At 49.3% G+C, this 25883-nt stretch overlaps 1 protein-coding gene across 1 annotated transcript; it reads right to left on the reverse strand.

Annotated features, from left to right (window-relative positions):
* Nucleotides 1–11391: 11391 nt before the first annotated feature.
* LOC149326981 (G2/mitotic-specific cyclin-B2-like) lies at nt 11392–18414 on the reverse strand. The gene is made up of 7 exons (XM_089562568.1): nt 18385–18414; nt 17036–17215; nt 16045–16206; nt 14702–14947; nt 13546–13688; nt 12061–12166; nt 11392–11439 (listed from the first exon to the last, which is right to left on the reverse strand). The coding sequence occupies exons 1-7, from the start codon at nt 18412–18414 to the stop codon at nt 11392–11394; spliced, it is 915 nt and encodes a 304-aa protein (XP_089418694.1).
* Nucleotides 18415–25883: the final 7469 nt, after the last annotated feature.

Below are 25883 nucleotides of genomic sequence, written 5' to 3' on the forward strand. Positions count from 1 at the left end.
TGGGGAGCCTCGGCAAGAGCGTCTGGGTCCGTGGGGCCGGCCGCCCGGTTGGTTAGTCCTCGGGCTAGTCGGTCGACCCCTTCGTTTCCAGAGTTTCCCGCGTGGGCGGGTACCCAGACCAGGTTGATCTTATGGTCGGGAGTGCAGCCGCGAAGGATGCGTGCAGCGGGGTGGCAGATAAAACCAGCCGAGTAATTTTGTATTGCTCTTTTGGAGTCGCTGAGGACTGTGCGCGTACGTGGGTCAGCAATGGCCAGCGCGATGGCGGTTTCTTCTGCCGCTGTCGGAGAGTGAGCTACTACTGTGGCGGCGGTGACGAGAGTAGACTGTGGCGTGGTTGCACAAGCCACGTATGTGTTTGCACTTTGCCGTGCAGCATCTACGTATATTGCGTGTTCGTCGGCAAGGTATGTGGCATCTAGTGCTTGGGCTTTCAGCTGACGGCGCGTGCCATGGCGGCCAGGTAGCATGTTTTTGGGGATTGGTTTTATAACTAGGCGGCTATAGACCCCTATCGGAATGGGCGTCGTGGGGTGGACGTCGACTATGGGGTTGATGTTGAGACGGTCAAGTATGAGCCGCCCGTGTTTAGTGCGGGAGAGGCGGTGGATTTGGGCGGTCTTGTGTGCCTCTGAGTTCTGTGAGCGTGTTGTAGATGCCGAGTTGGAGGAGGTGCTGTGTGCTGGCGTACTGAGGTAGCCCCAGTGCCGCTTTGTACGCTGAACGTATAATGCTGTTCACAGCTTCCTCGTCCTTCCGGCGGAGGTGATAGTAGGGGTAGGAGTAGACTATCCTGCTAATGAGGAAAGCTTGAGTGAGCCGACAGAGGTCATCCTCCTTCATACCTCTGCGGCGGGTGCTGATGCGGCGGATAAGGCCGTTGATCTGATTGGCTGTGGTGCGGAGGCGCTGAATGACCTCCGAGTTTTGCGTGTTGTTCTGTATTAACATACCCAGAACGCGGATGGTGCGGACCGGAGGTATGGGATGTGTGTCGACTTGAAGCACAATAGGTTCTTGCGGGTCGGGGACGGGCAGGCGAGCTCGTCTGTCCCTGATGACTAGTAATTCGGACTTCGTGGAGGAGCACGTGAGCCCTTTCGCCTGTACAAAGGAGTGTACTTTATCGATTGCGGTTTGGAGGGAGGTTTGGATTTCCCCGTCAGAGCCAGAGTTGGTCCACAGGGTGATGTCATCGGCATATATTGAGTGTTTAATGTGAGGTATCTCTTCCAGGAGCGGAGGGAGGCCTCTCATTGTAGTGTTGAAAAGGAACGGAGATAGGACTGCTCCTTGTGGTGTTCCTCGGGTGCCTAGTGTGATCTTCTCGCTGTGAAGGTCTGCAATGTGAAGTTCTGCTGTACGGTTATGAAGAAAGTCGGCGATGTAGTTGTAAGTGCGAGTGCCTACATTCATTTGTGAGAGGTTTGCCAGGATGGAAGCATGTGACACGTTGCCGAAAGCCTTGCTGACATCTAGGCTTAGGATGGTTCGTGTAGCTCGGATGGGTCTCGGATCGAGGATGTCGTGTTGGATTTGCCACATAATGTCTTGAGTGGAGAGGCCGGTTCTGAAGCCGATCATAGTGGGGGGGAAAAGGTCCTCTTGGTTTACGTGAGTGTGGAGTCTATTGAGTATGACGTGTTCCATGACCTTTCCCAGGCAGGACGTGAGCGAGATGGGCCGAAGGTTGCCCAGCTCGAGTTGTTTGCCTGGCTTAGGTATGAAAATCACTTTGGCATGCTTCCAGGTGTCTGGAAGGCGACCGTCATGCCAGTGTTGGTTGAAGAGGTCCGTGAGTGCCTCGACGGACTGATCTTCGAGGTTACGAAGCATCTTGTTGGTTATGTGGTCGTCGCCAGCGGCCGCGGTGGTTTTAATCTGGTTGAGGGTGGCGCGGACTTCTCCTGCCGTGATGTCGGCGTCCATGTTGGCGTTCTGAGCACCCGTGTATCCTGAAGGGATGGGAATTTCAGTGGAAGTATTGATGTATTTGTCTTTCAGGGTAGCGAGGAGTTCCTCATTTGTTCCCTGAAAAGCGTGTATTACACGGGTGAGGTTCTTGTGAGATGTGGATTTGGTGTGATTTGGGTCCAGTAGATGTCTGAGCAAGAACCACGAGTTTTTGCACCCTAACTGGCCGTTAAGACGGTCCCAGGCTTGATGCCATTGCTCCTGACTTAGTTTGACGGAGTAAGCTTCGATCTCTCGCTCGAGGCGAACGAGACGGAGCTTGAGGGGTCGATTGTGTTTTTGTCGGAGCCAGCGAGCGCTAAGACTGCGCTGGGCCTCCCACATGTGTATGAGTTTGGCGTCGGGAGAGGGGCCATCCTCGTCCTGGGTAGTCGTGGAGGTGGCATTGGCGGTGTCTTCGAGCAGCGAGTTTGTCCATGTGTCCAGGTCGTCTATGGGGACCGAAGTGCGTTTGGCGCGCACGTATCGGAAGGCGTCCCAGTTAGTGTGCCTGATTGTTCGGTTGGGGGCTTTGCTGTGTGTAGCCGTGAAGGTTGTGCTGAGAACATAGTGGTCGCTACCTATGTTCATGCCGAGGTTTTGCCAGCGTGCGTCTGGGATGTTGCGGGCGAAAGTGAGATCGGGGCAGCTGTCCTGTGTGACACTGTTTCCAATGCGAGTAGGCCTGTCGGGGTCTAGGAGTAGTGTCAGGCCCAGTGTTTGGGCTGTCTCCCACACTTTGGCTCCCTTACGACCGCATGCTTTGCGGGGGTAGCCCCACTCGGTATGCGGCGCGTTGAAGTCACCTAAGATGAGTAGCATCCCTGTTTGTGCAGTCGCGCAGGCCTTACGAACGAGGGTTGCCACTCGTGTGCTTTTGTCGCTAGGGGGGCTGTAGACGTTGAGGATGTGGAGCGGGGCTTGTGAGCGACTGTTCGGTAGGACCTGTACGAAAGTGTGCGGAACCTCGGGGTAACTAAGGTCTATATGATTAGCTGCTAAATTTCGGTGGACCAGGATGGCGGTGTTGGGCCGGTGGTCTGGTGTCGTTTGTTGGTTATATGCGGCGTAGCTGGTAAGTTTCGTGTCCATGTATGTTTCCTGGAGTGCGATGATGGGGGGGGGGGGGTGTGCGGCTGGGCCTGCAGGGTGTGCTCCAAGGCTCGCCGCTTCGCCTTGAAGCCCCTGCAGTTCCATTGCCAAACTGTGAAGGGGGAGCTAGCCATCGCGTTTCCCGTAGGGTTCGGGGCGCTGTGATAGCGCGACGGGTGATTTAAGAATGCCGCCTGCACGTGAGCGCGCGGTTGCACTCTCCGATGTGGCGACAATAATGGGTGCTGGGTAGTTAGGAGGGGTTGTCGACTTCAAGGGGGTTGCTGATGCCGGGAGATTCGTAAGGGTATCGAGTCTGGCATGAAGGGTTTGGATGTTGGCTGCCATTGTGGCGCAGCTTTCTACTAGACGGTCAATGGTGGGGGCGAGTCGAAGGAGTGCGCCCTCGAATTGGGCCATTCGCGCATCAGCTGCCTCGAATTTGGCATCTATGTCTGCTTGTGAGGAGGGGGGAGGTGCTTTACGCTTCGTGCGCTTAGACTGCTCAGTGTCCATGCGTGGATCACCTACAGGGTCGGATGTGGAAGCGTGAGCCACCTGCCGCGGTTGCAATTTGGGGTTTGCCTGTGCTGATTCTAGGCTATGAATTTTAGCGTTTGCTTTGGCCAATTGTAGCTGTAGTTCCTTGACCATGTCTGCCAGCTCCCTTACCTGTGAATCTGGTGGAGAAGCGGTGACTTGTGCAGGAGTCTTCCATGCAACTTGTTTGGCTGCTTTGGTGTCCGGCCGGGCTTGAGGGCTGGCCCCAGAGCTGCGTGAGGCGGATGTGGAACGGCTGCGAGTGCGGCTGGAAGGGCTGTCGCTGCCGCCGCTGCCAAGCGGAGGGAAGGAGCCGTCCCGCAGTAGGTTGTGGTCGCCGCGTTTGCGGTCCCGGGACCGGGACTGGCGTCCGGGGTTTGCCGAGTTGGAGCCGGTATCGGTGTCAGTGACCGACGGGGAAGACTTGGGCCGAGTGGAGGACGTGAACCGGTATTTGCAGCTTCTGCTGCCTGTAGGGTGGGCACCTTTGCAGACGATACATGAGGCTTGGCACGTTGGCGGTTGGCCAGCTGGAGGAGGGTTATGGGCTGCGCCACAGCGTCGGCAGGTTGGTTGTCGCGGGTGGGGGCACACATCCGCCCTGTGGCCTAGCTTCCGGCAGTTGAAGCATGCCTCCGGACGGCTTTTGTAGGGGAACACCTCAAAAGTGAAGCCGAGATACCTCACATAGCGGGGTAACTTGGCATTGGCGATAGTCACCACGAAATGTAGTGTGCGGCCCATGCGGCGTGCGGCGACTACGGCGAGATCGGGGTTTCGAGCTTGGAGCTCAGCGAGGATCTCAGCGTCGGTGTCGTGACTGTAGGCTCTGTATATGATTCCTCGAAAGGAGTCATCGGGGGCTGGGGCGTACGTGGCTACCCGGATGGCGTTGGAGTCAATGGTTAAAATTTGTATTTTAGCATACAGGAACGCCCGTTCTTTGTCCGGTGTGCTGATGGTTACAGTGTTGTTTGTGGGGTGGACGCGGACTTGGTCGGCGGTGATTGCAAGGCGGCCGTCGATCTTGGCGGCGTTGTAGATGGCCATCGCCAATTTGGCCGGGCCGACTGCGTTGAGGTCGACGGTACCTTGCGGTCGGAAGACGATTTTGTAGTCCTCTGTTGGCAGGCGAGGAAGTGGTCGTCTTTTAGTCGGCGGTGGTGGACGGCCGCGGGGTCGTTGGTCTGACAGGACAGTGGTGGCTGCGGGCGTTTGGGTGGTGGCCGGCGGCGTTGCCGGTGGTGGCGGGCGTCTGTAGCGGCGTTGCATTTCGAGCGCCGTCCAAGTGCCATCGGCCAGCTCCGCGGCGGTAACATCCGTGCCGGTGACTGTGTACTGCATCTTTAAATGCAGGGAAGCGCCGTCGAGGCGAAGCGGGCGTCGCCGCCGCAGGTCGGAGCAGAGCACGCACTAGGCGTGCTGAGCCGTTAGGCCTAGCTCCAGCAGTCGGGCGTGGCCGCAAATAGGCCGTAAAGTTGAAGGAACTCGCCTGAAAGTGGTTAAAAGTCCCACAGGTGACGACGGATGGGTGGCGGGCCGTCCTGTGAAAAATTGGTGGCTGTAAATAGCCGGAAACTGGTGAAATCGCCGGAAAATCGAAGACCGCATATAAGATGCGTCCGCTCGCTCCGAGCGCAGTCGGCGTTCCCTTTCTACCTCTGTTGTGATCTTTCGTCTTTTTTCGACTCTGCGTTCAAAGGGCAAGGCATCGCGCTGAACGAGTGGTGTTCCATGGACTCCCTGGCAGCGCTACAACGCGCTGTCGCGTTCCACTCCAAAAGGCGAAGCTTAAGTGTCATTAATTAGCAGTTAATTAGTATTCAGACATTAATCAGTAATTAACCATTAATTAATGATTTGTCATCACTTAGTAATTAGTACTCAATTATATGTGACGCCACCGGTGCCACAGAAACAGCGAAGGTGGTGCGGAAAACGTTTCCGCCTCTACCCACTTTAGACAGTCAAAGTGCCCCCTGAATTTTTTGTAAACATTTCGGGTGAACTAGTGCGCGCTTCCAGGCGGGTTAAAAACATGCGTGACACTAGTATCCAAAAGGTTCGCGCCACTACACACTCTAACACTGCGTGCCACAATTTTTCAAACAGACCGCACTGCGGGTATCGGGCGGAGGGCGCCACGCCCCACGCCGCAAGGCGGTCTCTTGTGGGCAGGACCCGCCAGCCTCTTAGCCAGATGAAGTCCCTGATGTCTGCAGGAAGCGCAGCTGAGGTCAGTTGGCGCCAGCGCGCTCGTCTAGTTTTCTGGAGTTGTTCCCGGGTCAGCTCAGCGACCGTTAGTGCTTCACACATCCTGGAGGGCGGGGTTCATCAACATCCAGATCGGGCAAGCTGGCAGTCAACGACGCCAGTGTGCGACGCACGTTAACGAAAAATTCCGGCGGGTACTCGGCTGTAGGGCCAACCACGTGCTGTGTAAAAAACACATTACGCGCTGTACCCAGAAAGTATGCGAGGAGTGTTCTCCCGGGATAGTCTGGGTTGCGCACAAGATCGCGTACTCCTCGTAAGGCGAGCACATTACACATGCTGCGGATGCAAGGTATACTAAACCCACCCATGTACGATGGAAGGCGCATGAACAACCGTGACACAAGTTCGGTTTTGCTCGCCCAAACGAAAGAGCCACAGGCCGAGGTTGAGCTGCGAGCAAACGTGCGCGGTGGGTTTGCGACGCGGGCGACAAAAAAACATGCGGCTAGGACTGTGGACTTGACTATATAGCTGCGCTCTGCCATTGAAAGGCGGAAAGTTGACGCCACCGAGAGGCGTTTCTCAGCATTCGTGCGGAGGTTAGTCCAGGTTTCGCAGACTACTTCTTCGCTGTCGAGGAATACTACTCCCAGGACTTTCACTCCCTGCACCCACTCCACCTCACCCGCAAGGTTCGGTGTGAAGGTGCCAAACCTTAGCGCCTTGCTTTTTCTCCTGTTCAATAGGGCCCCCGATATCTCGCTATACTCGAGAAACAGCCGCGAAAAAGCGGCGTAGCTATCCTCGTCCTTGAGGAAAAGCGACACGTCGTCGGCGTAGGCCGAAACTTTGATTTGGCCCTGGCCAGGCAGAGGGAAGCCGCGTATGGATGTGCTGTCGTTAATACGCCGGATGAGTGGATCCAGGCATAACACGAAGAACGTTGGGGAGAGAGGGCATCCTTGCCTTATTCCCCGGGTGACTGAGAAGGGAGCGCTCTGGTGGCCGTTTACGGAGAGTTGAGCGTTCAGGTCTGCGTAAAGTAAGCGCAGCCTGCTGACAATTTGCGGCGGGAATTCGAAGGCTTCGAGGACTCCGAACAGATACGAGTGTTCCACCCGATCGAATGCTTTCGCCTGATCAAGCGAAACAAAACACCCGGTGAAGCCCGTCCTGCTGGCAAATGTGAGAAGGTCTCTTGTGAGTGCCAATGCAGCAAACACAGAGCGGTCAGGCACGCTAATATTTTGAGCCTGGTGAATTAGGTAAGGCAGAACCGTCCGCATTCTTCTGTTGAGTAAAGATGCGACGATTTTGTAGTCTGCGTTTAAGAGGCTTATGGGCCGCCATGCTTGCGGGGCGGAGGTGTCACCGCCCGCTTTCGGAATGAGTATGATGCGGCATTCGCGGAAAGATTGCGGACGTAATCCATCCGCGAGGACGCTGTTGACCATCTTCAGCAGCGCTCCTTGGATCTGGTAAAAAAATGTTGAATAAAAACTTGTTGGAATGCCGTCTGGACCGGGAGCAGAGGCTGCATTCATACTCTGCAGGATGGCATGCAGCTCTTGGCTTGTGGCTGGTGCGCAAATGTTTTCATGCAGCTCTTCAGCTACTCGTGGAAAGTTTCCAAAAAACCTTTGCAGAAGCCCGTCATAACCATCTTGAAGATTTAGCAAACTGCCTGTAGAGAACAGGTTCGAGAAGTGGCTTGCGAAGATCGCGCTGATATCGGACGCGGTTTTGCTTTGAGTGCCGTCTGGGATTGTCACGAAAGGCACAGTAGCGGGAGCGAATTCCTCTGCCTTGACTGCGCGTACGTGTCGTAGCACAGCCGGGTCTGATATAGGCCGCCCGAGCTGGTGTGCGTGACTAGCTGCCCGTGATGACTGGCAGAGCAACACGTGGTAACGTGCTTTAAGTAGGCTGAGGTAATCGCTCATGACAAAGGTTAAGGGTGATCCCCTCTGCACTATATGGATGCGCTTGAGGGTGTAATTCAGTGCATGAGTTACCCGGCGTCTCCGGTCTTGACCGGCCGCCAGCAGATTTGCCTGCCAACGAGTCTTGAGTGTGTCCCATGAATCAGTTGCAACGAAGCTCTTGCACGATGCGGCCAACGCCGTACGCAGCGACGCCACGCTTTCCGGGTCAGCCACTAGGCTCGTGTCCATACGCCACGTAACAGTACGTGGGGTGTCCTCACCAAAGTCGAGCCTGACTGACAAGGGGTGGTGATCGGAAATCACCGGCGTGCCTGCAGGGAACGCGAGAACCTCGCAGCTGACGACAAAAGAAGCGAGCTCTGGTGGAAAATAGAATTTCTCTATCCGAGTGGCTGACTGTGCTCTCTCCCACGTCGCTCCAAAGGTATCCCCGTGAAGCTGTACCCACGCGTCAGACAAGCGGAACTGAGAGTCACGAGATCGCGGAGCGCGGGGGCACCGGAATAACGGCGACCGTGACCCTGTCCGCGGACGTCACGGTCAATGTTAAGAACACAATTGAAGTTACCGACTATAAAAGTGGGGTAAGGATCGAGGAGGATTGAGTCGAGGCGCACAAAAAAATCGGAACTACTAGACTGCCGTGCTGGCGCGTATACAACCAACGCACGTACCCGCCGCTGGTTTAGTGTGAAGTCGACCGCAAGAGTGCGGCCATCCAGCCCGAAAGTGCAATGAGCACCCGCGCGCAGGCAGGGGTTTACAAAAACGACACCAACACCGCTCATATGAGAATCAGTCAAGGAAAAATAAGCAAAAACAGAAAACCGAGTGTTGAAATTCAGCACATCAAACGAAGTACGAAAATTGCACTCCTGTAAAAACAGGATTTCGACGCCCCTAGCCCTGGCAAAGTGCATAACCTCTCTCTGTCTGTCTACGGATTGAAATCCCCGAACATTCAGGCAGAGGAGATGCACAACCGCCATGACTGCCAAGAGCACCGACGGCATAATATACAACCTAAAGAGCGCTGCCATGGGTGGCGCTTGACGCGCGCGGCACTTTTTTTGCTACAACGTTCGTTAACCGTCCCTTCGGATTCCGATGATTGGGGGTGGGCACGTTTGTAGACGGGTCTGAAAAAGTCATTGTTTTGGGGTCGTCGGCGCTTGCGGCCTCGCTCACCGGTTGCTGCGTGTTCTTGGCGAATCTCGCAGTTGAAGCCGATGCCGACGCCAGGGTCGCCGACGGGAGGGTGTGGCTGGCTGGTGATGGGAAACGCGCGTCGTCCGCACCGTCAGGAGTCGTCGGCCCTGACGCCTGCCCGCACGTCAAGTCGCCTGTCAGGCGAAGCGGCGTGACTTTGTCCGCCACCTCCTCCAAGTCGTCCGACGTCACGCTAGACTCGTCGCCGCTGCTGCTCTCGGTGTTGTAGGAATCTGTGCCGGGTGGCGGCGGCAAGGGTTCCGCGAAAAGTACACTGAACGGCTCCACCTCGTTTGAAGGCGTCCCCTCGTGCTGCTCCTTCATGGGCACCTCCGTCGCGGGGGCGGGCTCGGGCTCCCTCGGGCGGCTGCTCGTAGGGTCCGCGTCGGCAACAGAAGTCCGGACAGCTGGTGTGCTCCGCGTTTTTGTGGCCACGTTGTCCTTGCTCGGTGCCTCCCTCGAGGCGGCGGCCGCCGCATAGGACCGTGGTCGCACGGAGTCATTCTTCATAACTTGTTGCGCGCCAGGAGACACGGGATTAGAGCAACGCTGATAATGAAAGAGGAAGATTGCTTGCCCAGCAACTGTGTCAGTCACGTAACAACGAGCCCCCCCCCCCCTCCTTGAAAAATTCATACTCGTTTCCATCTGTCACACCACGGCGCTTGAAGGTAACGCAGAAATTTAATTAATTTAATATGTGTTGTTACAGACTCAAGCGAAAATAGGGCAACGCGAGAAGTGGTTTAGGCTGAGGATATACACAGAAACGACTTATACGCAGCGCGAAATGCGCGAGAATACGGGCCGCGCGTGCGCTCAGTGAACAGTCCGATGTGCGTCCTCCCCTATATACCGCCAGTTCCGTAATTAAACGAGCGTCGTAGAATGCTCCTCACAGCTAAAACGGTGTATTGTGTATTTCGGTGTATTTCGCGCAGCGATGGCATTTGGTCGGCAGATCTGTTTTATATTATAATTTTATGGGGTACTTGGCTGAATCAACAAGAAGTAGTCCGAAACAGGCCGCTGTCTCAGCGGTTTCACCGGTGGCGCCATCTCTTCGGACGACCGTGGAGAGTGGCTGTGTACACGACTCACGCTGCCGAAGGCCGCTTGCAAAAACCACACAAACCACGGAATGCACAGGAGAAGGGTACAAAAGTTCTCCTTCAAACAGACAATTTTATTACATGTTTTTCAGTTACCTATTGTCCACTCAAGCTTCCACGGGCTTTCGACTAGGCTGCCTCACTTTCGAAGCCCAATAAAGTGTGCAATGATATCGCTGGGCCGAGACACGGTGACGAGCTTCTAGGTCCTCGGTAATAAGAGATGATATTAGTAACATTTTCTTCGCTTTCTAGAAGTAATTTAATTTCAACGCTCTTGCACGCTTCAAGGTTGGCGCTACTCCGCCGGCCCCACCCCGGGGGCGGAGCTTCCTGACTCGCCGGAGCTCACGCGGCTCACTGGCAACAGCTATAGCAGCTGCCTGACAACTGGAAGAAAGAGCGACGGAGGAAGGTACTAGCATCAAAATGTCGACTGGAAAGGGTTCGAGAACTTACGGCGTCATTGTGAGTTTTGTGCTCAGTGTAGAAGTGCAATGTTTGGCTTAGCGGTAATTTTATATTCAAAATGACATCGCGAAGACGAAAAAAGCGAAGGCACACACGAACAGCCCCGCGGCGCTAGGACGACTCGACTGTCTTATGAAGCGAATCTTTTTGAAGCAGCTCGTGCTGAGGCGCAGTACTGGCAGTTCAACGGAATCCCACTCGGCTAAGCAACCTCTAAATCTGAGGTTCAACACAGGTCAACTGTTGCGAATCAAATCTTTTCAAATCCATAATTTCATCAAATCCTTCAATCAAATTCATATTTCATGATTTCTCTGCGACCTTCATCCGCTGCCATTCTTTCTAACATTCGCGTCTTCGACGTGGCGTGGAGCCTTCGCATACCACTGCACAGCTGTATCTTACACTTACTGCAGCGTATATAGTAGCAGAGGTACATTGCTCCACATAATTGTGGCAGGTCAGCGTAGACAGCAGCCGCGCTACAAAAGATTCTTGTACTTATCAAACCTGAAACGGTCTTGTGCGCAGAGCACGTATATCACTATCATAGTATACAACGCTGTTGACTGGCACATTCAAGATGCAGCTGTGCGACTACACTGTCAGCGCCATTTCACGAAGGAAGCTGCTGCACAGGGACACAGGAAAGTGCGGTCACGGGAAATGGAGTGAGATAATTTATTACGAAAAACATGCATGTGAAATATTAGGTGAACAGAAAGTGCCATCAAAAATATGTAGAGCATTCAAAATATGCAGGGGAAGTCAGCCCTTGGAATGTGCAGCTTGAACTTCAGAGCGCTCCCTTTTGAAATCTGGCGAAGCTGCTGGACTTTGGTGTTCGATGATCAGCCGAGAGATCCAGACCAGTCCTTCTCGTAGACCTCGTATGGAGTCTGCAACAGAGCACAAGAAATGTTCACTGTGTTGCTACAAGAGTCAAACAAATGCAGCAAGATCGGTGTTCCAATGTGTTTCCAAGAACGACAATGCGAACAGTAGCTCCCACGCAACATAACAAACTTACATCAGTGGGCACGGAAAAAAACATATGCCATGGAACATTTGGATTACCAACATCTACAGATTTCTTGGACGAAAAGTTTGCATATTGTAAGGTACTGTTATGGAAATATTTTAGGCAGTGGTCGATTCTCCCGCTGTGTTTTTTACCCCTTTTTGAAATTTTCCGTCGCTACTATAAAAAAACCAATAGGAAAATTTCTCGACGCTAACAAAAACGTTTTTAGCAAAAGTATACAAGCCTCCCAATGGGAGAACTATGAATATACTGATTGCTACAGTGTATGAAAAAATTGCGTTCTTAAACTCTTCCCCGTTGAAAAATTATTGCGTCCAGAGTTGCTGCTCACTGTGTTTATCAGCTATGGATTCTACTTGCCAGACAACGAAAGAGGACTTACGTTTAAAGGAGCCGCATATTACATGCACGCTCTTTGACAATAGACGAGGTATCTCTAGACTTATGCGCTGAAAAAATGGAAAACGATACCCACCCACTTTTCGCTCTCGCAGGCGGCCAGCAGCAACTCTTGCATCCGGGTCACTATAGGCTGCAGGGAACCTATATCATGGCCACTGGACAACTGCATCTTGTGGTCCCTCGAATCACGCCGCATCATATCTCGTTTGTGCCTTCTTCACACATTCTATTATCACCCACGGTCCAGACATGAGCTACTAACAACACCACTACGAAGATCTTCCCGTCTAAGCCACAGCCAGTCTCTAGCACGAATTTCCACCCGCACCCTTGCAATGAGTAGCTCATTTTTCCCTCATGCAATAGTCTTATGGAATTCCTTACCCGAAAACATAGCCGAATGCACAGACAGAAAACAATTCCATAATAAACTAAAACTTCAGCCATCCTGAATACTGTCCCCTTTGTACTCTTTTGTTACTTAGTTTAGTTGCATTTCTGCGCCTTAGCGTAATTTTGTTTCTCTTGCGATTGCTTGTTTGCTGTTATTTGACTTCGATGTATGTCTGCATTTTTTACTGTATTTTTTTTCTTCTTGCTTTTGTTTTTGCTTGCCTTCATTGTATTTTGTATTTTGCTCTTCACATTTTTCCACGTTCAAGATTTTTTTACAACATGTTAATTCGCCTCCCCCTTATGTAATGCCCTCGGGCCCTTAAGGAGAAAATAAATGAAATGAAATGAAATAAATAGCACTGTGTTTAGTAGTCATACCCACCCCCGAAGAAAAATAAATACATCCTCAAGAGGGCATTTGAGTGCTACTGCAGTGTTGACGTTGCGGAAAACTTCCCGTCTAGTAATTAGCGGGGGATTATACGTATTTGTTGTTTTGTAATGCAACACTGAATACCTATTCCCTCTCATGATGGCGATCGCGATTCTCTCGTGAGAAACATGCGATATGATTGTTCTCATTCTGGAACAAATGATGCCCTGCAAGGAATGCACATGTATATTTGGTTCGTACATGTAGCAGATAAGCAGAAAAGACAACTTTGGCCCAATCAAGTTGCAAAACGTATATGAATCACCTATTCGTTTAGAAGCTTTCTTAAACGCACACCCATCTCGCCACTTCTACAGAGAAAACGTATGATCACAGTGGAATTTCACGAAACCGAAACTCATTGGAGCGCGAGCAATGTTCTAGTCACAGGAAGGAAATGTCAAAGTAGTACACCTTCAAAAAGTAGTATATTAAAAAACTTTGGAAAAGTTTTAGTCACAAGCTATAAACTTGTTTAAAGCAAGCAAGCCCTTCCCTTTTCGAAACAGAATATAATTGAGGGGAGTGGTGCATCTCTATTCACGAAAGGTAGCATACAGAATTCGCTAATTTGGACCAGCGACAGCTCTCTCCTAAATTTGTACCTCAGGCATTACGAAGCGTAATGAAGTCTTTATTTACGATATTACTTAATCTTTTGATTACAGTGCATTTTTACTTTTCATGGGCTCTAAAAAATTAAAAGATAGTAAGGACTCAGTGGCATACCATAGATTTTTCCTTCCTTGAAAGTGCATGGCGCAGTAGAGAGCAGATGCGTCCTTCTTGGAGGGCTTCATCCAGGCCATGGTGTAGTCGACCAGGCACACCTCCAGGATGTACATCGCCGTCAGGTGCTCCTGTTTGCTCGCCTGTTCAGCAGAGGAAACATGTGGTAGCCAGGGATTACTATTCCGAATCTCTACTTCGATTAAAAAAGGCAACGACTCCTTTGCACATGTCTGTGGCAGAGTCAAGAGCTTTATATTTGGCTTTTTGTCTCCCAAGCAACTGGTCAGAAAAAAACAAAAAGAAAATAAAAACAAAAACGCGGCCCTGCTTGTCGGCTTGTCTGGTACACGAAAAATTCAGTAGAAATTAAGGTTTTAAACTGAAATTGATGATAAATTAATGTTGGCCAATGTGGGTAGATTACCACACTACGCTACAAGTAAACGATATCCTTCGGCATCAAAGCCCAATCCTTCCATAAAAATGCAGGGTGTGAAAAGCTTTCTGCGTCAATTCCGCAAACAAGGCTGCACCTTCACCCACTGCATGGAAAGTTTTAAAATGAATTTCATCCGTTTTAGGCGTCATAACGAGTAGAGAACTGGACGTGCGGAACCGAGGAATACATACCGACACGCGATATTAATCACTTCACCTTAATGAACCAAATTTTAGTTCAACGTCCTAAAGCGACTCGGGCTATGAGGGACGCCGTAGTTAAGGGCTTCAGAAGTTTCGACCATTTGGGGTTCTTTAACGTGCTCTCATATCGCACAATACACGGGCCTCTAGAATCAGTTTACTGAACCAAAATATACTCTAACGAATTAGGTTCTAATCTTTCGCAGGCAAATCACCATGAACTGGACCGCAGTTAAGCCTCTGTACATCACCTGCGCTCCTTTGTGTGCTCTACATGAAGCACTGAAACATCACCCCTCCCCTCGGAGTCTCGAAACAGCGTGCATATAATGGTGCCGACGGTACGACAGACTATTGTATGTTCTAACAGCTCAACTGTATCGAGCACCTATTCAACTTATAGCTCAGTGGAGCCACGTCGTAGATTGCGAGCAGCAATCAGTTGATGTGCAACATCCTCCACAGATCCCTCTAAGCCAAGAATGCAACCGAGAGCGCGACAGGCACCCACCTGAGCAGCCTTGCAGTTGCGACGCAGGAAGTGCAGGGGCAACGGCAGGTCCAGGGACCAATCGACAGCCCGGAGAATGTCCTTTTCGATGGCGCACAGCTCTCGCTCCGTCGTCTCTCCCATGGCTTTAATCGACGCGAGGTAGGAACGGTAGGCAAGGTGGCACTCGGGCTCCTTGCGTTGCACCGCAACACACATCGCTGCCGCCCACAGCAGCTCCGTCTGGTGCTTATTCACGGGGCGCATCTGAACAGAGAAAAGCAGCAGAGAGCGGAGCACAGATCAGTCAGGAGACGGTCCTCCTTCATAGCTCCCACCAGAGCTTGTACAAATGTACAGATTCTTCCGGCACTGTAAAGGTCAACAAAACTGCAGAAAAACAGGCCTAAGAGCTTATTCATATGCACTTTGCCTAGCTGCAATTCGCGTCTGAATCTGTAGTGCCATGGAGTGAAAAGCCCTCAGTTACGTGCCAATGAGCACAACACGCTAACGAAGGGTAGACGATATGAAAAATGAAGTTCCATAATACAACATTTTGAGCAAGTTGGTTACCTACATTCATAATTACAGCGCAACGACGGCAAAGAACAAGAGGGGGACAACACAGCGCTGACTGTCAACTCAAGTTGACAGTCCGCGCTGTTGTGTCCCCCTCTTGTTCTTTGCCGTCGCTGCGCTGTAATAATGAATGAAAAATGAAATGGAGCTAACAGCGACAGCTTGCGTTTGTATAAACGATTCGCTCGTGACTGCGTCCATATAAGTACATACGTAGGACGTAAGCTATTTCGAATTCAAGTTCGAAACGCATCGAATAGTCCAAGTCATCAAATGCATTACAGATTAACGCGCCCTGGCAACTGCAACCTTAATAACTTTAGTGCGAGGCACTAACGGAAGCTGCAGCATCCACAGTTCCGACAACCAACTAGCAGTGGCGATGTGCTTTCCCACAGCCACACACGGTAAACAAGTACCGTGAGTATGGCAAAGAGTATCACAACTCGGTTCTTTACGAATGCAGGAGTAGGAACAATAAAATGTTCAGATGTCTTGTTGTAACACACAGGTACGTACAAAAACTGAGGAAAAGATTTACATGGGAAAAGGCACCACAAACGCGACAAATAATGTAAAATTCGCATGGTAACGCCCTCGAGTTCCGTATGATGCAAGTCTCAGGTCAAATTCCGATGAAACGTAACGCTAAGACATCATTCGCCAGATCGATCGCGGAATTCGTTCGTATTTGTATCGGCATTCAATTTTCTAATACTCCACTTTAGATATGGGCGCTGCTCGTGAAAAGGGTTCAAACGTATAACAGAAGCCTTGCTTACCTGCAAGTAGCGATCCGCGAGGGAGACAGCCAGAAAAAGCGTCTCCGGCGAGAACTGCAGCACATTGCGGGTCCCGATGAGGCAGTGAACATTGCGCTCCCGTGTCGAGCGATCCACCACCTTTTGGCCGCTCAAAAATACCGGTTCGATGGGGCGTTTCGTCTGCAATGGAGAGGAATGAAAAAGAACATTCTAAGTGACGAGACCAAAGAACTAAGCTTAATAACGCTTAATAACGTATAGCATAATGATCGCTTAATAACATATAGCATAATGATACAGCCAGTCCCAGACTATGCAAAAGTTATCTGGGATCCCTTACAGGAAACTAACATAAAAAATCTAGAGCAGGTGCAAAACAAAAAAAAAAAGCTCTGTGGATATTTTACAGTAACCTCTCTAGCACCTCCGAAAGATAACTTTTAAACGAGCCATGTTGCTTCCACACAGCGCAATCGAGTTTCCCGACAAAACTATCGCATGAACTCGGCTTTTTCTCAAACGGAAAAGTTTTCGGCTTTATTTCAAGCTCCGATTCCATACCTAGCCGTACGCACAACGTAAATATGACTGCCGCAGCACAAAAAGCTGGAAACGATCACAGACCGGGAGGTGGAATTTATATTTTGCTATTTTTTCCGATTCGCCTAATAATTCACACTCTTGCTCAGTTCAGCCGATTTTAAATTTCACAACATGATACCATGTCACAGAATTCTATCGGTGAAATCCTTTTTTTTTTTGCTTATTATTAGAGCAGTAGTAGGATAATGTATTTGGTATTTTTTCCATGTGGCGCTATCTGAAAACAAGTGGACAAAAGACAAGAGACACTTCACAGTGCGCTATAGCTCAGCAGTGCTGAACGATTTCGTTGACCCGCACCAATCACCGTAAGAACGCCGTGCCATAAAGGAAGTTTCCGTGCCGGTGGTTATTCACCACAGTGGTCAGTTAATAAGGCTCATTGAAAGTAATAAAAGGTACTTACCTCTTGTGAGAAGATGTCGTCATTTGCATGACTGTCCGGCATTCGGGATGTGGCGTTCGTTTCTAGTTGACGGACAAAATTCCTGGCCGACGGTCTTTCGCTTAGCACGCGGAGGAATACTCCCGTCGGGTCCGAGAACTCTGTCCGGGACGCTGTTTCATCCGCATCTTGGGTGCATCTCTGTATGATGAGGCAAGAATCGAAAAAGCAATATAGTAAAATGGCGGCCATTACAATATTCGCAGTTATGCTTATTCAAGGCGCCTTGGAATAACCTTAAATCGGCCTGTTGATCGCCATGCGCACTTCGATTGTGCGGTTATTAATAATCATGCGGTAAAAGCTCCGTACGCATGTTACATTTACTTCCTTAGCATCCCTGAACGGAATTCTCGTAGATAGGGATCAGCCCGATTTCTCTTCGAAAATGAGCTTTCCAGACTATGTTGGTACTGTTGTTCACAAAGCTCAGAGGGCGCAGCAAAAATTATCTGCGGATACCCAGAGCTTATCTCAGAGATAAATTCAGGCCAGTCTTGCTCAGACGTGGGTGTGCTCGGCAGAAGTTTGGTATCAACACGAAAAAATATTTTCAACAGTCTGGGAACAAAAAGTTTTAATCGGTGTATAATTTTTCCTGAGAACCTCGATTTCTGTGTTTTATTTTATGAGAGAAGGAGCAAAAAATAGTACACCGTTTGTCAAGCAGGACAAAGAACTATTTTAGAGAACTGTCTCGTGCTGCTGAAAATGACCCTAAAAACCCGAATTGCTGCTCAAAACATATTGCGCAAATTATACCTCCCAAATTTCGGGAAAAAAAAAGACCTGAAAACGAACGACCTATGTATATTGAGCATTCAATAGGACGAGGCAACCTACGGAAGAGGTGCAATTTCTCCATTGGAAATATTGTACCCGCACAACGCAGCGACATATTCCCTTATGTAATAGCGGTAAAAGCATTCGTAATGTATTCGTATCGTAAAGCTATTTACTCTTGTGCAGAGTGTACATTTCATCTAACCCCGTCAATTTTCGTCCGCGCGACGGAATGTTGTTCAACATTCCTTTTCGATTTGCCGACAATTACGCCCTCCACTTGGAGTCGATCAGGCGGGAACCGAGATTTCCTCCATCCATCTAGTGCCTGTTCCCTCTCATTAAAATCACGAAAGCTTATCGAGATGAGTATCAGAAAAGTCTGAACAAACCTGCAACTCCAACAGCAGCATGCAAGAGCGCGCATTAATGTGAGAACGGTCGCACTGCAAGGCTTCAACAAACCCATAGATGATATAAAACGATAATTTATACGCCGACAAATGAATACAACAGGATTAACTCACCTCAAGAACTGATGGGTTGTAGCTCGCCATATTGCAGGATGAGTCTCAAGGCTGCCTTCACGCCAACTGCACGTTTGAAATCAACTGGCGACCAGCCCAGTGCAACAGCTGCTTGAAAAGTGCGTAGCCTCTACTGCGGCCTCTATATCTATAGGCATGGCGGCCCAGGTCACGTGTGGATGAAAGAGAGAATGAATGGATAGAGAGGAAGGGGAAAGGGAAATGTCTGGGCACGTCACTATTGGTGAAGCTGGTAAGAGGAGCGAAAGACGAGATAGAATAGAAGAGAATAAAGAAAAAGCAGATGGAAACTTCTTCTTTGTTACCCCCCCCCCCCCCTCCCTCCCCCGACCCATGCAATAGACGGTACAAAATGCGTCACGGCGTTTGCCCATTCCTCGAAATTTCCAAGTTCGAAAGCACCCACACGAATTTTCTTTGTCAGTGGACCTTTTTTCAATAGATGCCAGCTGGAAATGGGGGAACAGTGCTCCGTTGGTGCTCTTCCAACTCTGTCATTTCACAGAACAAGCTGACCAAGTGTCCATAGCTGGCTCATGCCTATGCTCCGTGGAAGTCAGAACTGCTCTTCGTCTCCTATATTCCGGGAAACTCTTCTTAGCAGTGCTGCGGAGGAGAGGCAGAAAGGGAACGATAGGAAGGCTAGGGTTGGGTTGCTGATTCATCCAAATAAATGGGAAAGGGAGAAGCTTTTTGTGGTGCCTGCACCACAAAATTTAAGGCGGGCCAATTTTTGCCGATTACTTCCGCCCTTAGAGAACAGCTACGCTTAGTGAATACGCGCCGTTCGATGCTAGAAAGCGCGCGAGGTTCAAACAGGTTAGAGATGGCATTAACGCACTGCTTTCTAATTTATGCAGTAATTTTAGGTCAGGAAGCTACATTTTCGAGAGTAACCTTGCAAGTACCACCCGAGATGGCGCGGCACGTGGCAACCAAAAAAAAGTCAAAAACATATTTTGTAACTAAAGTTTGTTTCCGTTGTGATATGGAAATTAAGCTCTGCAGCAATATAACGAGATATACAAAACAAAATTCTTTTTATTTTTTATTTTAGGACTTCTCTTCTTGACCACAATGGAGCTGCTGTCTGCGATTGGCGACGCTGCGTATAGAAAACACCTATTCTAAATATCTATTCTACAATTATTCTAAAAGCAAATTCGTGGGGCACCGATATTTCAATCCTTGGGGCATTTAATACTTCGGGCATCCTATTCAAAAACTGTCTATTGTCCCAGTACACAACAATCGCAACACTATGGCAGATTAGAATTATTGGGCGACTCCTGGAGTCGTATCACGGAAGGCGGCGCAAGGCCAGGGGTAAATTTATGGCCCTGCAGTCTTGGTGGCGGAAGGAGTGAAGGGCAGGGGGTGAGTTTCCTAACCTAAGCTAACAAAATAATCTCTCGTTAAAAGTTTTATTCCAACCCGAACGAGAAGCTAATCACAAGATAAATTATAAGCACTACCCTTACGAAGCTTTTGGCTTCCCTGATTCGTTGAAATGGTACAAACTGATTTGGTTCTCCATTATGAGTTTTGAGCGACGTAATAGGGGACGCCGCATACCATGGCCTCCTTGTCTTGTCCTTTCAAGCGTAACAAAATTTAGGTTTTAACTGCGTTTTGAGCAGTGTTTTTAACACGGCAACAGATTAATAAACCATTGTGTATTGCTTGTAAAGAAAACATTATGGGCAGCAATCCTGAAACTAATATCTACTCTAGTAATCGAATTGATCGTTCGAAGGAGAGATTACTCTGCGTACATTCCCTCTGCAGCCGAATCTCAAGAAATGGTGCACAATCAAGTTTATTTAAATTGGCGTGGGCATGTCGGTTACTGGTAGGGATTGTCATCAGCAGCGCGACAAAGCGGAGACAACAAATAGCACACACAAGACAACAGCACTAATAGACGTCGAGAACAAAGCGGCTTTTCTCCGTCAGAGCATCGCCTTCCAGCCAATGGCGGCGGCCGATTCTCGTGAGCCTAGTAGTGAGACAATCAAGGAAGTGGCAGATGGAGGGGAAAAATCACCCCCACCCCCGCCATACTCGCTGATTATTACGTGGCTCCCTGGATTTCCGCACACCAGCAGGATCATGAGAATTCACCTTCGCCATTGGCTCGAAGGGGGTCCTTTCATGGGGAAACGCCGTTCCGTTCTTTATTTTCATTCGGCTATGGCAACGTATTCCCACAATAATGTGAAACCGGAATCTGCTAAACTTTCCTTGTACTGAATGGTTCTTATCTAATTTTGATGCGCCTTGTCGCACCCTGTAATAAACAGAATCACTGTGACAAGAGCAAATGAATCTGGAGTTTAAACCAAATGAAGACACTGTTTTTTGTAATATCAATAGTTCATATCAGTCAATTGCGAGCTCTTTTTTTTATTCAAGTAAGGTTAAGCCACATAATGTAGCATATCTCCTCCACCTGGGCGTGAAGTCAGAATCTTTTAATGTGTCCTCTGTGTCAGGTAGAAAGCACCGCTTTCGAGATTTAGCGAAATACGCCGAACGAGAGGGTAACGGGGGGAATGACCGGAGAGACGGCGGCGGGGAGGAGAGGGTGATACAGAGTCGTTACTTTTGCAGGGGCTTTTGTAGCCCCAAGAGAAAGTTTGCAGCTGATAGGTGGATAAAGGGAGATGGAGGGAGGGTGCATGAGCAGGGATGCCCATATTTGAGCGCCACGGAAAACAGATCAAAGAACGCAAGTACAAAAAAAAACACAACAAAAAACTAGCGCTTTGCCTTGTTCGGCTAGCACTCTTCGTAGAAAAAGAGCGCGGCCGGGATAAACGGTGGGGTGATATGGGAATTGAAAGAGAGGCAAGGCGAATCCTGTGAAAGCGGTCTGGAATTCCTGGAAAATGCGTCATAGGCAGTTCAGAGAGAAGGAAATAAGAAATGTGCAAGCGCCAAAGTGTCATCGCAGTGGAAGAGAAAATGCCTAGAGTTATTTGCAAGCCACGTGTTCGTATCCCGAAACATTTGAAGCGAAAAACTTGGAGCATGGCCATCGATTTCGTCAAAACGGCTTGATATACTCTCGTAATGGGAAGGGACGTGTGGTGCGGCTCTTATTGGTTGAAAATAGCCCATAAATTTTGCCATAAAAAACAAAAATCATCAAACAATAAATAAATATGTTTCCAAAATAAATGCACTCCTTTCATGGCTCCATATATAACTCGTGTGGCAAACAAACTAGAGTAACACACGTTCAACTATATTCAGCCCTTTTTATCCGCTGGTGGAACAAAGAATGCTGTACTTTTTTAAGAACTATGCAGACAAGTCTGCCCGAGCCATGCGGCCGTAGTCTGCCCGTGTCTACCGCGGCTAGCTTAAAAGAACGCGAAGCACTAGTCTGCAATGCATCACTCTCAACCTGTTGGCTTTTCTACCAAAAGGCATTTTGTGAAAGCAAAAAAAAAAAAATCTGCATGGAATCTGCTAAAGACGTAAGCAAGAACCCTAAATATAAATTGCACAAGAGCACAACAAAATGCATGAATAACAATAATTTGGAACATTAAGATAGCCAGGAAAGGAAGGAAATCGAAGAACGTAAGAAATTGCTTAATCACAGTGTACGACGCACAAAAGCGCAGGAATGTCATAGCACTTCGCCGCGTGCTTTTATGATGCCGGCCTAAAATTTCGCACATCGGCAACATATAAGTCTAAAACACGAAACCATTGCTTATTTTCTAGCGAACGAAGTCGGGTCAGCGATTGAACTCTTACTAAGGCATTACGGTCAAGCTGACGTACTCGTGTTTGGAAAAGTATTGAAATTTTGAAATGCCTCTATTACTGTCCTTGATTTCGTGACGGCAGAAAAAAAAAACAGGATTTCCTAATTTTCGCCTCTTACTGCTGGTCGCAGTATTTCATAATAGCGAGTTTAAAAGCGGGCAGCAACCATTTATACTTTTATTCGTGACAATTCATGCTCACAGTCCATACTGAATGCAAGCATCGCACACATTGAACCACGGAGGAATAATGTTTTGTGACCTTTTACAAAGCACGTGTATTGTCAATATGTTGAAGCTCAAAAATGTTTTCCATAAGGACCGGTCATATTGTCACGTAGCAGTTGGTACAGGTAGCGCCGCGTCCAGATGGCAGAGGAACGCCAACACCGAGATGATGCCAGCGCACACCGAGACGGCCAGGAAGGAACGTCGAGCTTCGTCTTCTTCAGCAGCGAACAGCGTGGCGCACGAGCTGCGCGCCGAACAGCCGCCGAGCGGCTATTGTTGTAGACGCGGCATTACCCTCGTCTCGGTGTGCGCTGGCATCATCTCGGTGTTGGCGTTCCTCTGCCGTCTGGACGCGGCGCTACCTGTACCAACTGCTACGTGACAATATATTTATTTCAGCCAAAATAACCTCCCACCGGGTGTGCTCCAGAAGAAGCCACTTCGGAAGCAAGGCATGCTGAAAACATTCGCAGCCTTAGTCACGGGTTTTAACGCGAATCTTCTCTACGCTGGAAATTTTAAGCAGCGCGGAAAAACGAGGAGGATTCAATAGAAAGTAGGCGCAACAGAATCAGCTGCAAAGCCAGTGCTCAAGTCTCGGTGTTTGTTCGTCGTCTTCATTTTATCGCACTGCTTAGGGTATTCATTACGAGTAACAGGCTTGCCAGCACTGATTTAAATGTATTCTTTCTCGAGATTACACTTTAGAAGGAATATACGCATGTTTATTTCGCCTTTGACCGCTCAGCTCGAGCACAGCAGTAGATAGAAAATGTGATTGCTTTTATGATTCCTGCACATGATGTGCGCTTCACAAGCCTTCGTCAACGGTATATTAACCTATTGCCGTGGCTGTGTAAGAACACATATCAAAATGAAGTGATAAGCTGAAGTTCGTTACCACTTGAAGGAACAACGGAAGTGGGCGACGGTCAAAAATGTCCTATAATACGTCACTGAATAATCACAGCAACGAACAAAATCCCTTTTTACCATTAGACTGTATCATAGAAGTATGAGGCTCCGTAATGGTTGAGCTTTTAACTTGTTCTTCTTGGGGTTAGGAGAAAAAGCGTTGCAAAGGCCTGCACTTTGTAAGATAGGGAGGGGTAGGGATGAAGGCTGGATCGAGGTCCCATAAACAGAATTCCCAAGACTAGCCCATAAATTCACCCCTAACCTTGAGCGGCCTCCCCTGGTGTCCCTCCAAGAGTCCCCGAACAAATCGGTGCTGTCATATTGCTCACTGTTGAGTGCTAGGGCAATAAAAAGTTTTTGAATAGGACGCCCCAAGTATTGGATGCGAAAAGGAAGTAGCGGGCTCCAGCGATAAGTACACCAGCACAGGAGACATTTAGAATGCAGGATTCCCGTAAGCAGATGATTCAGGCTTAGGTTCCTGGACTGCTGCACCATTGCGGCTAAAAGGAAAAATCGTAAAAATAAAAATAAACTATTTATTATGTTTTTGTTTCATATATCTGGGGACTTCTCTGCAGAACTAGATGGCATAAAAGAACCCAAACAAAAGTAACATGCAGCGGATGCTTTTGACGTCCTCTTTTTATTGTGCAGCGTCATCTCGGGCTGAACGCGAAGGGTAAGAAGGGTACAGGATTTCACAGCGAGCACGTAGTAAACTTCCGCTACTTTCAACGAAAGAAATTTCCGATAATCACGCAGCTAATACTCTTAGTTGGGCTAGTTGGTTTACGGATTCTGACAGGGTAACTGAAGCTAAAAGGACATGAACACAGAAAGAAGCAAAAAGAAAGCCACAAAAAGTGAGGAAACCGTGTCCTGTCGCTTCTTTCTATGTGCATGTTTCTTTAGCATTAGTTACCAAGTCAGGATCATCACGCAACTCCTAAACAGACAATGTGAATAACTGACTCTGTTTAATGTCTTTTTGATTCCATGTAAGACTCGCACAAAGCTTGAACAACAAATTGGTCATTCTGACTTATATTTTGGGCAACTTGTTTCGACTGACTGCCGCTACATTCTAGTAATGAACGCATTGTCCAAAGGTGCGCGTTTGTCATATACACATGCCGTCTTGAGCGCTGCGACAACCATGACACTTGCCGCCAAGAAGGACAACTGGCATTAAATTTCTAATGAAGAGATGCTATGGTACTTGGGGTTAAACGTGATCGCAAAGCTGCGCTTAGACTGTGGCGGATGCCACAGTGGAGATGTCCTGATTAATTTCGACCATCTGGGGTTCTTGAACGTGCACTGATATCGCACAGCACATAGGCGGTTTCGCATTCCACCTGCATTGAAACGCAGTCGCCTCGGACAGGATTGGAAAACGCGACCTTTAAATCAATCCGTAGCCGAAAGGCATAGCAGCGAAGAAATCGCGCCGGTTTGTTCTGATAAAGGGAGACCCAGAGCTGAATGCGGCCAGGGGCCAGATTTGTTCACTCACAATTTTTTGGCTGTGCTGGCTCTCTGCACCATAACCGCCTTTGTACACGACCTCTCGAAGAGCGTAACTGTTGTTATCTCTAAGTGGGACAGCGCATATCACCAGGCTACGTACTCAATGCAATCGGAGCATGAAGGTTTGGTTTGGTTTATGGGGGGTTTTACGTTCCAAAGCGACTCAGGCTATGGGGAAGTCGTAGTGAAGGGCTCCGGAAATTTCTAGCACCTGGGGTTCTTTAGCGTGCACTGACATCGCACTGTACATGGGCGATTGAAGGATTGATTGAATTGAAATGAGGGATTGACTCAGCTTTATTGAAGAATTGAAGGATTGATCGAAACAATATAGAACAAAACAGATCTGGTTTTTCGATGGCTAGGCTGGTTCTTCTGATTAAAGAAAGATACTCACTTGCGACGAACAGCTCAACGTGAGCCTTGGTGACAGTCACGGGAAAAGTGGCATTGTCGTCGTCATCCCGGTACGTGACGTTGCAGACTTTACTCTCGGTGTCATTATGTTCCAGCTGGTTCAGCAGCAACGCTGGTGGGTCGCTGAGAAGCGAGAAGAACGCCCTACCCGACCATGACGGCTGCTTCCAGTGGGTGCCGTCCACTAGTCCGGCGCTTCCAGCCAGCACCGGGGTGGAGGACGTAGATGGCACAACCAGTGCGTAAGCTTTCTTCGCTTCCCGGTGGACACTGGAATTCCGAGACGAGGGGTCTTCTTGTTTGCTGGGGTGAGTGGTGGCGAATTGATACCAGACGGCCGAGAGAGCCCGCCGCGGCGCCATGTCGATGCGACAGGGTAGCGATGTCTGCTTGCCTTCCAGGACGTTGTTGTGCCATAGAGGTGGTCCCGTTGCGCTCGCCACCCGTTTCGTGACTGAGCGTTGCCAGCTCTCTTAGCGGTAGCGAAGACTCCGAGTCAGGCGTCAGTGAGACTAAGAAAATGCTTTATACACTATGTACAGGACATAATATAGTTCAACATCGGCACGGGGGCCGAGAGCTATACAACGCGACTGT

The sequence above is a fragment of the Amblyomma mixtum genome, chromosome 10, assembly GCF_055824585.1.
Source record: "Amblyomma mixtum isolate Tamu chromosome 10, ASM5582458v1, whole genome shotgun sequence".
Classification (NCBI taxonomy): domain Eukaryota; kingdom Metazoa; phylum Arthropoda; class Arachnida; order Ixodida; family Ixodidae; genus Amblyomma; species Amblyomma mixtum.

What these genes read in the sequence shown, in the direction of transcription:
- LOC149326981 (XM_089562568.1), bottom strand. Translation starts at nt 18,414, where the DNA reads ATGGCGAGCTACAACCCATCAGTTCTTGAG. An exon ending in ACGACATCTTCTCACAAGAG is followed by an intron (nt 16,207 to 17,035) that starts GTAAGTACCTTT and finishes TCTCCATTGCAG; the next exon opens with ACGAAACGCCCCATCGAACC. An exon ending in CCTGCGAGAGCGAAAAGTGG is followed by an intron (nt 11,440 to 12,060) that starts GTGGGTATCGTT and finishes GCTCTGTTGCAG; the next exon opens with ACTCCATACGAGGTCTACGA.